Source organism: Oncorhynchus masou, chromosome 13 (genome assembly GCF_036934945.1).
Source record: "Oncorhynchus masou masou isolate Uvic2021 chromosome 13, UVic_Omas_1.1, whole genome shotgun sequence".
NCBI lineage: Eukaryota > Metazoa > Chordata > Actinopteri > Salmoniformes > Salmonidae > Oncorhynchus > Oncorhynchus masou.
The window spans coordinates 26471729-26490217 of record NC_088224.1 but is presented as its reverse complement, the minus strand read 5'-3'; the positions used below and the strand labels follow the sequence as shown (position 1 = coordinate 26490217).

The 18489-nt window shown below is 43.4% G+C and overlaps 1 protein-coding gene across 1 annotated transcript in view; it reads right to left on the bottom strand.

Annotated features, from left to right (window-relative positions):
- Positions 1-1231: 1231 nt before the first annotated feature.
- Positions 1232-18489, bottom strand: part of LOC135552018 (thrombospondin type-1 domain-containing protein 7A-like) — a 174417-nt gene continuing 157159 nt past the window's right edge. The window contains exons 23-28 of the mRNA XM_064983363.1: positions 16451-16624; positions 16127-16222; positions 12221-12303; positions 10040-10253; positions 9379-9466; positions 1232-4297 (exon numbers count right to left, since the gene is read on the bottom strand). Of these exons, the coding sequence (XP_064839435.1) occupies positions 4207-4297; positions 9379-9466; positions 10040-10253; positions 12221-12303; positions 16127-16222; positions 16451-16624 (746 nt within the window). The 3' untranslated portion in view covers positions 1232-4206. The remainder of the gene's footprint in view (positions 4298-9378; positions 9467-10039; positions 10254-12220; positions 12304-16126; positions 16223-16450; positions 16625-18489) is intronic.

Sequence of the window (18489 nt, the reverse complement as noted above, 5' to 3'; positions counted from 1 at the left end):
GTCCATGTTGATTCCAATGCTTCCCACAGTTGTGTCAAGTTGGCTGGATGTCCTTTGGCTGGTGGACCATTCTTGATACGCACAGGAAACCGTTAAGCGTGAAAAACCTAGCAGTGTTACAGTTCTCGACACAAACCATTGTGCCTGGCACCTGCTACCATACCCCATTCAAAGGCACTTTAATCTTTTGTCTTGCCTCATTCACCCTCTGAATGGCACACACACACACAATCCATGTCTCAATAGTCTCACTGCTTAAAAATCTGTCTTTAACCTGTTTCCTCCCCTTCATCTACACTGATTGAAGTGGATTTAACAAGTGACGTCAATAAGGGATCATAGATTTCACCTGGTCAGTCGATGTCCTGGAAACAGCAGGTGTTCTTAATGTTTTGTTCTGTGTATAAGTATATATTGTTTTCAGACTTGATTTGTATCAAGCCCTACAAAGTATATCCATTAATTATAATCCACAGAATGATTCACATTCCCTGTTGATGCAGGATTATTCTGCTGCTGTGAGAAGCAGGGTCCAATTGTACAGTACATTAAATAAGGACTAGGGTACCATTTAGGACGGAACCAGTGTCTCCCATCTTGGTAACATTTGATTCTACACTCCCTAAATGATCTGGAATATACATAGAAACAAACTGTTAACAGCATACCTACAAAACTATTACCTAGGAAGTGCCTGTCATGAAAAAGCCTGGAAAACCATACTCAAAAAACACATCAAACTGGCTGTAATGGCGCTCTCTAGTGGAAGCTTTATGTTCCAACTAGGAACAAAGATGATCAAGTAAGTAAATAAAGAACAATATTAAGAAACATATTCACACCATCGCCCAGGCCATACAGAGTGTGATTTAAGTACAGTTGAATAGCTCCAGTTCCTCAGACTTCAGCAAAGCCCTTCTGTCCTCTGACCTGTGTGTGTCTGTACACTATGTGTGTGCAAAGTTCCTTGTGACCTCTGTGTGTGTCATGGGTCTGAGTTTCTCACAGATTCTGCTTCTTCAGCGCAATGTTTCTATTTCTTCTTCTGTCAAAGGTTCAGTTGCAGAGGAGGGGAGAAATAGATTTGTCAAAGAGCTAGCTGGAGGGAATGGGAAGAATATCTTATATAGTGTTCTAGGGCCATCTAGTGGCATAGACTGATGCAACAACACATGTGTTTTTTAATAAGGTGGATATAATGAGAGCATTTTCATTGAGGGTATTGACACAATTATTTAGTTTTTCTCATTTATTATAAGCAACTGGTCAGATACATATAAACAACCTGTAGGAAAAGGACAGAGCCCTGCGACTTTGTTTTAACAAGGTAATTATCCATATCGCTTTAGCAAAGATCATTTACATTACACACACATAGGCAGTAACACACACACACACACACACACGTGCGAGCACACACACACACACACACACACACACACACACACACACACACACACACACACACACACACACACACACACACACACACACACACACACACACACACACACACACACACACACGCAGTCTTGTACAGCTAACCTTGTGGGGACACACAATTCCGTCCCATTCAAAATCCTATTTACCCTTACCCTTAACCCTAACCCATACTCTTACCCTAACCTTAAACCCAACCCTAACCCTAACTTTAACCCAAACACCTAACCTTAACCCTAGCTCCTAACTGTAAAACAAACAATAGCTCCTAACCCTTAACGTAATTCTAACCCTAACACTAATTCTAAACTTAACCCTAAACCCCCTAAAAACAGCATTTGACCTCACTGGGACTAACAAAATGTCCCTTGTTGGTCAAATTTTTGTTTGTTTACTATTCTTGTGGGGATTTCTGGTCCCCACAAGAATAATTAAACACTTGCACACAGACGCACACGCACACACACGCACACACACACACGCACGCACACACTCACACACACACACACACGCACGCACGCACACACACTTAATTTTTTTTACTTTACTTTGCGCAGTAAAAAAGGAACATATTTATATATAATGCATAAATAATTATTAAATAAAAACATAACGCACCCATTTTTTACAAATCATAATTTAAGAAAGTTAATTGAAAAAAAGTACAAATTCCTTTGACCACCTGTCAACAAACAAATGTCCGTCTGTATCTACCACCGCAATTCAATCCCCTGGAGAATAATATGGCTGTGACTGATTCATTGACTCTACATGAGGTTTGTCCATCTACAACATTGAATAAATAGTCTGCACTATCAACTGCCAGTCTGCCAATAGCCAATATTATGCATATAACCTGTTTTCAGCCACAGGACTCTGACTCTTCAGATGTGTCATTGCATGAAAAGCTTTTGAACGCCATCTAAGGCTTTGCTGCATCTGTTCCTTTGAATTACTTGGAGTGTTATTGTGGCTACCTCGGTTGCATTCTATCTAGCTTTTGCAATACAGAACACGCTATAGAATAGCACCAAGGCAGGGAGAAAGACTGAAGCATGTGTGAGTGATTATTGTAGACATTGTAGTCACACTCATCCCTCAACCAAAGCAACAGCCCCACTGAATAGGAGCAGTATTGAGAGATCGTATGATATGTATATAGCAATGCGCCTAAGCAGTTTGGTTACAAGTAGGCTGTTCTAGTTAGGATTGAGGATGTTACACAGCAGTAGATATGAGACCAAGATGTAAAGAGAAGCCACACTCTTCTGGTGGATCAGAAGGTAAAGAAGAATTTGTGAACCCAGTCACACCCTTCTGTCTTAACAACAAAGACCAGATTCTATTAAACTCGCAAAGGGGATAGAAATCACGTCGTTTTTTTTGTGTGAAAATCAACCCTTTCAATAACATCATCAACTAGAATTGTTGCTGTATTTCTCTCAACAAACCTGAAACAGTTCTTTGAATGAGCTTTTTTCTCTCAGTACGAGAGCCATGTGATTTTACTGCCATGTGGAATCGGTATTCCCTGCAGTGCACGTTTGATGGAATTCTGGTCTTTGAGATGTTGAATAAAGTTACTAAAGGAAATGGAAAAACAATGACTGACCATAATAAGCCATCAAAGCAAGTCAGAGAAACCAACAGGAGACAAACATAAGGTCCGGCAGGCAGAGAATGAGACATGTTCAGACCTCGGTTCAAATAGTATTTGTATTCTTTATAACACTTTCTGCATTTAATTGAGCCTGGCCTGGAGTGGCAGATGGGTAGGGTTTGCACTTTTGGGACAATTCCAATGGCTCCATTGTGCCAGTCAAGCTCAATCAAGTGCAGTTGAAAACAGAAACAATTTGAACCCGTGTCGGTAAAATGCAGCTGTACATACTACAAAGGTAAATCAATGATATTTACATGGCATCATCCGCCCTATTATCATATCACATACAAGAGGTAAAAGAAGCAACATTTGTTTTTGAAAAAAGGTCTACTTTTTTGTTGTTGACATTTCTAGCACAAGACTGTACATCATCTTGTATTGAGGGAGGCAGCTTCCCAGACATAAGAACATATCATGCTGCACTAATATAGTGCAATATTGAGCCTGAAACGGAAGAGAAAGGGCGAGGCAGGCAGAGATTTCCTACAAAGGTTGACAGTATTTTTGTAAGATTAGGACATTTTCACTTTGTTTTGTTTTCTAGGGAAAAGGATCCAGTCAGAAGAAAAATAGAGAGGCAGCAATTTTCTCCAGGAATAATTTTAAAAAAGCATTGCGTACTTCTCATCTAATTTCCAACAGAGCAGCTGTAGCCAAGAAGGAAGGACTCTGTTTTTTCAGGGCCCTCTCCAACAACCTTCGTCTTGAAAAATGTTTTTATTTGACAGAAAAAAGTAGTAAATGGCAGATAAGCAAAGGCAGACTTCCTTAAGAAGAAGAACATACAGTTTGTGAAGGCTCTTGTGAAACAAAGTATACAAAAATGTAATAAATAAAAAATATTGAGGAAGGAAAGTTCTAGGCTACTAATGAACGAACATGACTCCATTTCTTTTTTGCTTTGTTGTTGTTGTTGTTGATAAATCCGTGACATAACCCAAGTCGTCCTAGAGCTCCAGAGGTTTTAAGCCACGCCCACTGGTAGCCTGAGGAGAAAGGTCAAAGATGGGTCTCCTTGACAACCCGTCTGACTGTTCCCACGATGACAGTCTCCATAACGTCAGTGTAAAATGATTCTGTCACCAAGTAGATTAGGAGGAGGTTCACATGTCAGCGTCTCCGTCATAGGCCAGGGTCAGGGGCTTGAGCCGGTTGTTGTACATCTGTCTTCTCTGGGGTTTCTTTGGCTTTTTACTAGGAAATAAAAAACAAACATTGCTATTACATGTTTTATATTTCAATTATTGAAGAGGAATTGTAGATAACCATAGCCTTAATATGTAGGCCTATATACCATAATAACAATAAAGAATTTATCCATATCATGTCACCCCACCTGATACACAGAGCTTGCTCTGCTATCTTTTGAAAACACCACAACTTTCAGGTGGGTGTCAGAGTTACGTGCATCACTCTGCTGAAGGCCATGCTTTTAGTAGATGGTCAGTTTTTCCATCATGCAAAGGCAATACTGAAATAGCTAATGATTCTGTTCCTATACTGCCATTATCCTTGAAGGAAAAAGGATTAGATCTGTTGGTTAAAGCACTAGTTAGTGAGCCACATTTCAGAAGCACATTTGAGTGGCCCTTGTCCTAGCATTGAAGTGATGCCGTAGTGGATGATGCAACACTTCATGGACAATTTCAACAGCAGCTATTATTTGTTTTTATATTGAGGCATGTGAGAGAGGTTGGACTCTGCAGGAAGATGACGAGCGGAAGAGCACGGTACAGAAAGCAGCTTTTTCTTCAGCCCAGAACAGTTCCCACTCACCTTAATGCAAACTAAGTTATGGCAAACAGAGACAGTGTAGACAGTTAGCTATAGGTACATAATGAGGACAACACTATAGCATGTCTGGGCTCTAATATATCGCACATCACAACTTCACATACAAAACACAGGGACGGGAGACAATGATACATATATATCAAATGTAAATAAGATATCTTATGAAATGTGTCTTATGCCCATCATGAATGGATAGGGAATAATGGGTGGAATGAATAAGAGATTGAATGGCAAGGGTTGAGAGATCTTTGTGGCGGCAGGGTAGCCTAGTGGTTAGAGCGTGGGACTAGTTGCAAGGTTGCAAGTTCAAATCCCCGAGCTGACAAGGTACAAATCTGTTGTAGTTAAATAAAGGATGTCATAAGGTGAATTGGATGTCATAAGGTGAATTCACCAATTTGTAAGTCGCTCTGGATAAGAGCGTCTGCCAAATGACTTAAATGTAAAATGGTAAAATTAAATAGTGGTCATGAGTTATTCTTCCATCTGGCCACAAGAGGGCAGTATGCTATTGAAAGCTGATCATCATTTTACTGTTGTGTCCCTGAAATCTCAAAAATAAGGAAGTCCTTCAACAAAAAAACAATGACTTCCTAAAATGGATGCCGTACAAAAGTATGTTTAAGTATGGAGGTGCTCTAGACAACTAAACAAACTCCAGGATCAGAGGTCAAACATGGGGGATGACTTCCTGCTCACCTCCATCAATAACTCCATGTGATTGGTCGGACAGGTCGGACAGGCACATGTGACAGCAGATGTGGGGAGGAGAGAAAGACGAAGGGGTATGGGAGTTTGTGTGAACACTGCAGCAAAGGCCGCCTGTAGGTCAGGACCCCTAAGTGAGTGTTATGAGTGTTTCAATGCATTGTGGTTTTTGTTGGTGATATTGTTCATTGTTATGTTCTTTTGTTGATTCTGTTGTGGTTGTAGTTGATATTGATGTTGTTCATTATATGGTTGTTGCTGATAGTGTTGATTTAGTTGTGGTAGTTGATATTGATTTTGTGGTAGTGGTTGTTGATGATTTTGTTGATGATATTGATGTCGTTGTTCTAGTTCGTGTGCTTCATGCTGGCAGTCAGGACACGTATAAGCCATGGTATGATTATTTTGTTCCATCCAGACCACCGTATCAGTACACTGGTCAGGGTTCGAGTACCACCAACTGATGGTGCATGGAGGGGGGCGGGGGGGTGGAAAGAAAAGCAAAATGGAGAGTACAGGTAATGTCATGACTTGAAATGAAAATGAATGGGTAAAAATGAAACTGATGTGATCATGAAGACATATACAGGTGATGACATACATACATACATACATACATACATACATACATACATACATACATACATACATACATACATACATACATACATGCATACATGCATACATACATACATACATACATACATACATACACACATACACACATACACACACACATACACACACACATACACACATACACACATACATCCATACATACATACATGCATACATGCATACATGCATACATACATACACACATACACACATACACACACACATACACACATACATACATACATACATACACACATACACACATACACACATACATACATACATACATACATACATACATACATACATACATACATACACACATACACACATACACACATACACACATACACACATACACACATACATACATGCATACATGCATACATACATACATACATTACATAATTTGCTGAAAAAAAATATGTAAAGTGTTGGTCCCATGTTTCATGAGCTAAAATAAAAGATCCCTGAAACGTTCCACATGAACAAAAAGCGTATTTCTCTAAAATGTTGTGCAAACATTTGTTTACATCCCTGTTAGTGAGCATTTCTCCTTTGCCAAGATAATCCATCCACCTGACAGGTGTGGCATATCAAGAAGCTGATTAAACAGCATGATCAATACAAAGGTGCACCTTGTGCTGGGGACAATATAAGGCAACTCTAAAATTAGTAGTTTTGTCACACGACATAATGCCCAGATGTCTTAACTTTTGAGGGAGCGTGCAGTTGACATGCTGGTTGCAGGTATTTCCACCAGAACTGTTAACAGAGAATTGAATGTTCATTTTTCTACCAGAAGCCGCCTCCAGCATTGTTTTAGATCATTTGGCAGTACTTCCAACCGGCCTCACAACCTCAGACCACGTGTAACCACACCAGCCCAGGACCTCCACATCTGGCTTCTTTATCTGTGGGATCGTCTGAGACCAGCCAACCAGACAGATGATGAAACTGTGGGATCGTCTGAGACCAGCCAACCAGACAGATGATGAAACTGTGGGATCGTCTGAGACCAGCCAACCAGACAGATGATGAAACTGTGGGATCGTCTGAGACCAGCCAACCAGACAGATGATGAAACTGTGGGATCGTCTGAGACCAGCCATCCAGACAGCTGATGAAACTGTGGGATCGTCTGAGACCAGCCAACCAGACAGCTGATGAAACTGTGGGATCGTCTGAGACCAGCCAACCAGACAGCTGATGAAACTGTGGGATCATCTGAGACCAGCCAACCAGACAGATGATGAAACTGTGGGATCGTCTGAGACCAGCCATCCAGACAGCTGATGAAACTGTGGGATCGTCTGAGACCAGCCAACCAGACAGCTGATGAAACTGTGGGATCATCTGAGACCAGCCAACCAGACAGATGATGAAACTGTGGGATCGTCTGAGACCAGCCATCCAGACAGCTGATGAAACTGTGGGATCGTCTGAGACCAGCCAACCAGACAGATGATGAAACTGTGGGATCGTCTGAGACCAGCCATCCAGACAGCTGATGAAACTGTGGGATCGTCTGAGACCAGCCAACCAGACAGATGATGAAACTGTGGGATCGTCTGAGACCAGCCAACCAGGCAGCTGATGAAACTGTGGGATCGTCTGAGACCAGCCAACCAGACAGCTGATGAAACTGTGGGATCGTCTGAGACCAGCCAACCAGACAGCTGATGAAACTGTGGGATCGTCTGAGACCAGCCAACCAGACAGCTGATGAAACTGTGGGATCGTCTGAGACCAGCCAACCAGACAGCTGATGAAACTGTGGGATCGTCTGAGACCAGCCATCCAGACAGCTGATGAAACTGTGGGATCGTCTGAGACCAGCCAACCAGACAGATGATGAAACTGTGGGATCGTCTGAGACCAGCCAACCAGACAGCTGATGAAACTGTGGGATCGTCTGAGACCAGCCAACCAGACAGCTGATGAAACTGTGGGATCGTCTGAGACCAGCCAACCAGACAGCTGATGAAACTGTGGGATCGTCTGAGACCAGCCAACCAGACAGATGATGAAACTGTGGGATCGTCTGAGACCAGCCAACCAGACAGATGATGAAACTGTGGGTTTGCACAACCAAAGAATTTCTGCACAAACTGTCAAAAAACTTCTCAAGGAAGCTCATCTGCATGCTCGTCGTCCTCACCAGGGTCTTGACCTGACTGTTGTTCAGTGTCGTAACCGACTTTAGTGGATACATGCTCACTTTCGATGGTCACTGGCACGCTGGATGAACCCCAGTTTCAACTGTACGAAGCAGATGGCCTACAGAGTGTATGGCGTCGTGTTGGGGGAGCGGTTTGCTGATGTCAACATTATGAACAGAGTGCCCCGTGGTGGTGGAGTGGTTATGGTATGGGCAGGCATAAGCTACGGACAACGAACACAACTGCATTTTATCAATGGCAATTTGAATGCACAGTGATACCTTGACGAGATCCTGAGGCCTATTGTCATGCCAGTCATCTGCCTCTATCACCTCATGTTTCAGAGTGATAATTCACGGCCCCATGTTGCAAGCATCTGTACACAATTCCTGGAAGCTGGAAATGTCCCAGTTCTTCCATAGCCTGCAAACTCACCAGACATGTTACACATTGAGCCTGTTTGAGATGCTCTGGATTGACGTGTACAACAGCATGTTCCAGTTCCCACCAACATCCAGCAACTTCGCACAGCCATTGAAGAGGAGTGGGACAACATTCCACAGGCCACAATCCACAGCCTGATCAACTCTATGTGAAGGAGATGTGTCGCGCTGCATGAGGCAAATGGTCACACCAGATACTGACTGGTTTTCTGATCCACACCCCTACCTTTCTATTAATGTATCTGTGACCAACAGATGCATATCTGTTTTCCAAGTCATAAGAAATCCTTAGATTAGGTCCTAATTAATTGACTGACTAATTCAATTCAATTGACTGACTTCCTTAAATGAACTGTAACCCAGTAAAATCTTTGAAATTGTTGCATGTTACGTTTATATGTTTGTTCAGTGTAAATACATACATACATACATACATACATACATACATACATACATACATACATACATACATACATACATACATACATACATACATACATACATACATACAGATGCATTACTTAAAGAAGTATCAAACAGGTTAACCTACCAGGCTAGGAAGGTCATGGAGACTATAAATATGAGGAGAACAAAAGCTCCGGCTGCAACACCATAGACCCATGTCTTCAGTTTACCATCTGTGGAGAACACATCACACACACTTAGTACACTAACAAGGGACTAACTCCAGTGACAGCTCACACTATAATGTAAATGGCTTGGGTGCAGATCCAATCCTGTGCAGCAGGGGGCAGCAGTGCACCAAATATTTTCCAGGTCATCTATTGTGTGTAAATGATTATTGGTGGATTGTACTTTAATTTTGCTGTAAATATTAAGATCCAGCACATCACATTATACATGAGTAGAAATGCTGGCTATTTTGAGGATGAGAAATTCTGGGCCTAATCCTAAATGTTTGTGTAAATGGTGGTGTGAGACCTGTTCATAAAATTTCTTGACGTCATTAGGGGATTTGTGGCAAAACAATTTGTGGCTCCCGGGAATGACAATGCAGAATGGTTGACTTTCTGTAGCAAATTCTGTTATAATTCCTGAATATATTCACATTCACATTCACTTTCTACAAAGTATAGGCCAATATTCTAACAAGATTCAAAATACAACATAATAACAACCAAGAACAAATGTCTTGGATGGTTCCCTACTGTCACGTAAATTGCTAGTGTAAATCTGTCTGGTCCGTGTACCTGGTCCGAAGGGCTGTAGGAACCAGGTGCGTCCAGCTCGGCCAGGCAGGCTGTTGGAGGGCTGTGTGGGGCTGACCGCCCTGATGGTCTTCACGTCAGCTCTGTTGTCCCCTGCCGTGGGGATCTCTAACACAGGGATCACCGTACACTGGTCCAGCAGGCCGTCTGAAGTCATCACCTCCGTGTAGCGCTCCTCACAGCCACACACACCCGCCTGGGAGAGGGAGGGAGGTACACACACGTATTAGTGAAATGCAGTTGCACATCAAGGGGGTTGCTTTGCAGGTGTGTTGGAGATGTTTAGAAATTAGTGCACTTCATGAGTATCACACAATTCACATACACACACACATACATACACTCACACACACACACACACACACACACACACACACACACACACACACACACACACACACACACACACACACACACACACACACACACACACACACACACACACACACACACACACACATACATCCACTCACACACAGAAACACATTATAAAATCAAAACATAGACACAAGGCATTTTGTCAGTTTCGTCTCTTTTAATACAACAAATAATGCAGTCGGACCTGGCTAAGCACCAAGTTGGATTAAAGTGAGGTTATTTCTTATCAAATATTCCCGAATGAAACATCACTCAGCGTTAGCTCAGGCTCATATCTTGGCAGTATTAACTTTAACCATCACACGTTTCAATCCCCTTTGTGATGCTAGCGCTGCATTGAGAGAGAGGCAGGGGGGTGGGGGTGGGGGGGTGAATCTGAAATTCATGTTCTGAGATTTATAGGGTGGTGTCTGTTGGGGTATACAGCCCGCCAGCCCAAAGGCTTCCCCTATTCTTTCTCTCTTTCCACTCTGTTCGCTCATCACTCGAGCTCTCTCAGATCACTCCTCTGCCAGCCCAGGGGTTTTTCATTATCTTTCATCCCCCTCTTTCCTTTTTTCTCTCATCACCCCGAGATTAAATACCAACAATGCAAACAGTGGCTGTATGGCTGAACACACACACACACACACACACACACACACACACACACACACACACACACACACACACACACACACACACACACACACACACACACACACACACACACACACACACACACACACACACACACACACAAATTCATGAACACACAGACAGACATGATATTGGGGAATGATGGACAGAACAAGTTAGATTCACTCACGACCACGCCTACAAGCACGAAATAACACTGGCACAAGAGACACATTTACACACAGTCAAAGACACAGAAACACAGCCAGGCCCTGGGAGATGACTAACAACACAAACATGAAAGAGACATTTGAGCCATATCCAGCTAGACATGTTGCTGTAGCTCTCTCACAGCCCCTCAGCACAGACTAGAGGCCTGAGTCCTGGTTCAGGGTCTTAGTAATAGTGACTGGTTCTGATGTGTTCTGACATGGGTGTGTGTATACATGGGGCCGATCCCCCATAGACGCACGCACGCACGCACGCACGCACACACACACACACACACACACACACACACACACACACACACACACACACACACACACACACACACACACACACACACACACACACACACACACACACACACACACACACACACACACACACCGGTCCCCCGGTGTGTCCAGGAAATTGCCTCCGTTTGTAGTGAACACAAATGCTGGGAGCGCTCAGCCCAAGGAGGGACAAACTCCACTTCAAAGACCAGGCTGAATATTATGGGATGTTTCTCTCTTACATATGACTGAGAATCAAATACACCCTTTGAATACTACTGAGTTGAAGAATACCTTACTCTATTGCATTTAATTAAAAAAGTATAAAAAAATAAAATATATATATATATATATATATATATATATATATATATATATATTTAATGTTGTTTGTACTGCTTCTGGGATTTCCTGTGAGATGCTTGATAATGTGAGATGGAGTTTAATTGAGAAAATAAGTATAACTGAAAAAGAAAATAGTCTTGTTGATCATGCCTTGTTTTTTCATGTATGTATTATTCTCCTGCTATGGCAGATGCAGTAAATACAGGGGAATTCATCTGCACATAACAGCAGCATGACACCATCAGAGACTAACAATTCAGCTGTTCTCTCTGTCTCTCTGTCTCTCTGTGTGTGTGTGTGTCTCTCTGTGTGTGTGTGTCACCTCTGTGCAGAAGGAGCGTGGTTTGTTGCAGGCTGGGTCACATGATCGGTCTGCCACGGGTTGGGCCTTCATAGGGCAGCCACCTGTATGGTAGAGGTCAGAGGGTAAGTGTCAGTGTGGAGGGGTTTGGGGTAGCGAGGGGATGAAAGTGAGGTTGCAATAGGTCTCCCTTTATGACATAAAGATGCTGTACATTTAATTATCTTACTAATGCAAATAGACAAGCACATATATGTATACACAAGATGTACACAAGCAGACACACACACCGTCTTGTGCAATGATCCTATGGAGAAACACAATTCAGTCCCATTCAATAACCTATTTTCCCTAACCCTAACCTTAAAACTAACCCTAAACCAATTCCAACCCTAACACTAATTCTAAACCCCCTAGAAATAGCATTTGACATTGTGGAGACTAACTGTCCCCAGTTGGTCAAATGTTTGTTTACTATTCTTGTGTGGACTTATAGTTAAACACGTCCATACACACACACAGCAGGGCAGCGGACGAGCGGTCCACATTGTTGGGCAGCTTTCACCTCTGTCTTTGTTACTCCACTTCTGTCAGTCTGTTGTGCTGCAGGCAACATGGATCAGAGAGCCAACATACCTCTCCTCCATTTTGCACTTTCTCTCCCTTTCTTTATATCACTTTCTTCGTGTGTCTCTCTCTCTCTCCCTCTCTCCCTCTCTCTCTCTCTCTCTCTCTCTCTCTCTCTCTCTCTCTCTCTCTCCCTCTCTCTCTCTCTCCCTCTGTCTCATTCCACAGCAGGAAGCAAGCAACAACAATGGGTCCTCCAATGCTTTCCAATTAATTTCCCCTCACAGATAGCTAGCTGCTCAAGATGTCTCCTCAAACACCGAGACAAAAACATACAGTCCCATGAATTCATGGTTTTGCAGACATACACCACGCAGTATGCACCATCCCAGAGAGGAAGCGTACAGACACACTTAGATAAACAGGAAAGCAGACCGAGCACTCTGGGTCTCAGATGATTTGTGTGTACTGTGGTGAGATGATGCACTCACTGCAACATGTACACTGATACACCTTCAGATATCAAGGACAGCATTCTTGTGTCCCAAATGACACCCTATTTCCTACATAGTGCACTACTTTTGACCAGAGCCCGATGGTCTCTGGTCAAAAGTAGTGCACTATTTAGGAAATAGGGGGCCATTTGGGATGTAGCCATGCCTGGGAAGGGAAGGTAGGCCAGCCCTGGCCCATCCCTATCCCATCCCTATCTCTTTAAGTGATTGCCTCAGGGAGATTCCCTCCCATCGTCTCATCAATGCAGTGGATTGCCTCGAGGCAAAAAGAAAGGGGCTCGCTGTTTTCTCACTAGGCTTTTATTTCAACTATACTGGGGTAAATCAATATACACAAGACAAGGGTATCGGAGACAAGAGGAGGGATACCGTAGTGGTAGTGGGGGGGGGGGGGACTAGACCAACTAGACCAATGGTATACAGAGTAGGAATACGGTAGTGGTGGTGAGGAAACTAGAACCGACTCACAGCTAAGTCAGTACTGCAGCCCGTCCTCTGATAAGTGTGGTTTCTATGACAACGTTGTAGGTGGCAGTAAGGACTAGGTTTGTCATTAGGAGTTAAACAGCACCACGGTAACCAGGCTGAAAGAAACAGAGGTTACCACAGCAGCCAGGGGGAGGGGTAAAGTATGGAGCTTAATCATTATATATATAACCTAATATAATATCTGCAACTAAGCAGAGACACTTTCATCCAAAGTGACTTACACAGTGCTTGAAAGAATGGAAAAAGGTTCCACTGCTCCCTTAAATTTGACAGTACTTCTAACCAGGCAGTCTACAATATGTACCCACGTTTTAGAGAATGAGAGGTACAAAGCCCAGCACTCTGCTCCAGTCAGCATCGACACACTTCAACCACTCAGCTAAATTCCTTCACTTCAACATCACCCACTTCACACCAGATATATGTTTAGCGATACTCAGAGAGTAATCCTGGACAGGATGCCTCAAGTTATTCAGAAAAACCATACTGTCGGCAGAAAACTGCTAATCTACCAGAAGACGTCTTGAATATTAATGATGGTGATGCACATGGACACACACACACACACACACACACACACACAGCGTATGCAAATCATAAGCGGAAACCACAAGGTGTGAAAGGACGCGTTTACATCAAGGAAATACAGGGTACATGCCAATCAACCAGTCTGATATAATATGTGTAAAATATGCAAACCATCTGGAGCGTATGTCTGTGGAATGTCTTGGCTTAGGATCTATAGCATCATTATTACACGGTGAGTGGGAATTCAGGCTATATCATGATTCATGCTCACCTACCTAACAAATGTAAAGTGTATTGAGCTGTCTAGATAAATGCATGTTAAATAAAGTAGGAGTTGATATGTAATACTCTATGCCTACACACCTAACATCATATGTATAGTTTACAGAAATGTTTCATGCACTTATTCCCATTTTAGTCATTCAGCAGACACTCTTAACCAGAGTGACTTACACTTGTGCATTCATATTAAGATAGCTAGGTGAGAAAATCACATATCACAGTCGTGGTAAGTACATTTTTTCCACAAGATAATAAGTTAACAGGCAAAGTCAGTGTTGCTAGTCAGTGGTTATTCATTCATGAGGTGATTCACAGCTGAATAAGACACACATCCTTTATGATAAGTGACATATCCACTGTAACTCTTCACCTAGAACCTCCGAGCTCTGAGCACCACTGAGGCAGAGGCAGCAGTCACAGACCTAAAGCTGACATGTGACGGCCAGCAGGACTAAAACGTGTCATCGTCAAGGATTAAATCTTCCTGCACACACAATCACACATGCGCTCGAAGGCATGCGCGCACACACACAGGAGCACATGCACACACACAAGCGGCCTCGGCTCCACAGTGACAGGCAGTCAGGAAGTGCTTGGAAAGCAACCTCTCTCTTCCTCGAATGAACAAACGCCACTCGCTCCGACAGGCGGAGACAGGGTTTTAAACATCCCTATTCACCTCATTATCATCATCCACTGAGGCACCTGGAGAGAGCTGGCTGGGTGGCCGACAGCAGCAGAACTGCCTTGTACTACTCATTGGATCTCATCATCTACACGTACATAGAGTTACAGTTGTGATTATGTAGCCACTCAATGGAGAGGCAGTGACTGACATCTTCTGCTACAGTCGGCTACCACTCAATACGCACCCTTATTCTAGAAGGTTTAGGGACTTCTATTCAGCAGCATATGCAGTAGGCACATGTATAAAGAGACATGTTTAAAAGAAAGAGGTGTTGGTGGATGCATTCTGACAGGCGATGTGAGCAGCACACACACTCACACCTTTGTTTTACTATCCTTGTGGGTTCCAAACAATCGATTGATTCAAAGTCCTGTTTTCCTTAACTCCAAACCCCTAACGCAAACCCTTAAATACTAACCCCAACTGGCGACCGGGTCAGCGTACATGCGCCCGGCCCACCACAGGAGTTGCTAACGCAATGGGACAAGGACATCCCAACCGGCCAAGCCCTCCCTTAACCCGGATGACGCTTGGTCAATATGTGCTCTGCCTTATTGGCCTCCGGGTCGCAGCTGGCTGCAGCACACGGAATCCAACCCGGATCTATAGTGACCCCTCAAACACCGCGATGCAGTGCCTCAGACCTCTGCGCCTCTCGGGAGGCGCTCCCTAACCCTAATTCTAACTCTAACCCCAACCCTAAACCTAACCCCTAAGCCTAAAATAGACTTTTTTCCTTGCGGGGGCTGGCTAAATGTTCCCACTTGTCTGAATTTTCCTTGTTTTACTTACCTTCTGAGGACATTTCTGGCCCCCACAAGGATAATAAAACCAAACACACGGACACGCATACTGTACCTGTGACATTTAATCCATCAGATCTCTGACACCAGACCAGTCGAGAGGAGCTTCTCCACGCTCCTGTCATCCACTTGTACTCATAACACTGGCCCTCTGTAGTGGGAGGAGAGATATGGGTCAGTACAGACATACTTCATATTACATAGCATGAAGGGACAAATGCACATTTGTGCATGCGTGTGTGTGTGTGTGTGTGTGTGTGTGTGTGTGTGTGTGTGTGTGTGTGTGTGTGTGTGTGTGTGTGTGTGTGTGTGTGTGTGTGTGTGTGTGTGTGTGTGTGTGTGTGTGTGTGTGTGTGTGTGTGTGTATATATAGACTGACCAGTGCAGGGCCGGGCTTCCCACTCCTGTTCTGGACACTGCAGTAGGTTCTCTGGCTCCTGGGCCAGCACGGCTCTGGATCTGACCTGCACTGAGCCGAAACCCAGGTCATCTCCACTGACACAGCTCAGCTGACATGGGCTCCACACTGTCCAGTCAGTCAGGTAGCAGTCACCTGTACATAAACACACAGTACATAACTTACAACACATTTAGCTGTACACGGTTGAAAACGTACAGTACTATATGAGACGTTACTGTTAACAATGTAACCTAACCAAAAATATGACTTCAGTGTCTATCCTGGTCATATCACAAAATTCCTGGCCCTGGTACTACACAATTATAATGGGAAACTTGAATATAGTTTAGTCACGCCCTGACCTTAGAGAGACGTTTTATTTCTCTATTTGGTTCGGTCAGAGTGTGATTTGGGGTGGGTATTCTATGTTGTCTATTTCTTTGTTTTGGCCGAGTATGGTTCCCAATCAGAGGCAGCTGTCTATTGTTGTCTCTGATTGGGAATCATACTTAGGTAGCCTTTCTTCCACCTGTGTTTTTGTGGGTAGTTGTTTTCTGTTTAGTCTCTGTTACTTGACAGAACTGGTCGTTTTGCTTTGTTACTTTGTTAGAGTGTTTTTGATGATAAAAAAAATCATGAACACTTTTCAAGCTGCGCGTGTCATCCTTTTTCCACACTGATTGTCACCAGGCAGACTTTTCAGATTTCCTCAGAGAATTCTCTTTTTGTTAAAGAGGTTTAATAAACCCTACCCCTGATAAAGTTTAGAAGATCAACGTTCTCAAATATTTCCCCAACAGAGCCAGATCACATTTTTCATCATCCCCTATTCTTCATTGATTCAGGGTGTTCTCAGAAAACAGGCCGTTTCCCATTAAGAATAGGTCAGAGCAATTCATTCATTCATCCTGTTGTAGTGACAGAGAGGAAGTGAGCACACGTCTAAATAATAATTAGTCATAAAGCCGTCAGGTCCAAGGAGGCCTAATCCTCCTTACGATGCTCACCTGTCTGCTGTCTGTGTCAGGTGTCAGGCATGGTGGGACCATGGACTGAGATACAATCCGGCAGGGGGAGGCTTGAGTGTGATGAGGCAGAGGAGGGGGAGAGAGGTGATTTCTGGTGGGGTTTCATGTGGAGAGGGAGGGGACACCTGGATGAAGTACCTGTCTGATATCTGCCTGAGCTAAACCACTGGAGATTAGGGCTGGCTATGTAGATAGGTCATTTAGTAGGCCACAGGCATAGGGTTTGTGTGATGTGAATGAGGGCAATGAATGGTAGAATAGTAGGGAAGTATGCTACAAAGATGACTGACTACACATGTCCACAACTACCAAAAGCATCACTCTGGACGGACGGACGGACGGACGGACGGACGGACACACACACACACACACACACACACACACACACACACACAATTTTCTGCTGCATGAGCTGGTGTCCTAACGCTCTACTTCTGCTACACTGGAACTGTGGAAATTCACACTAGTCGCTTTCAGATCCGCTTTTTCCCCTTTCCCTCTGAAATGTATGACGTCGAAAGGTTTATATTCAGAGAAAATCTCCACTTTCATGTCATTGGAGATGAAGAAATCATGTAATCATATAATCAGATTTGAGAATACTCACTTTACTAGCTTGTTGGATTCAGGTGTTGGTGGGCTCAGTAGCACCAGCCTCTGAGCATCTGAACATCCAATCCTCATTGCCTACAGTCAGTGATAACTGCTCCTAACAGATTCATGCTATGAGAGAGCTGGGCTAGAATATATCACAGCTAGGACCATATAAATGTATCTTAGCATATCTGCTGATAAATGTGACTTAATGGCAGTAGGGAACTCAGGTCAGCCTAAAAGGAACAGCAAAATGTTTCTGCATAGTTAGTAAATAACGTTGAAGGACAAGGGGCTTTCTCGACCAGATAAAGCTAGAAAAATCTACGGAACACCATTAATGTTACACATTGAACTATCTACATCGTAGATTAGAAGGATGCTCAAAGGTGAATC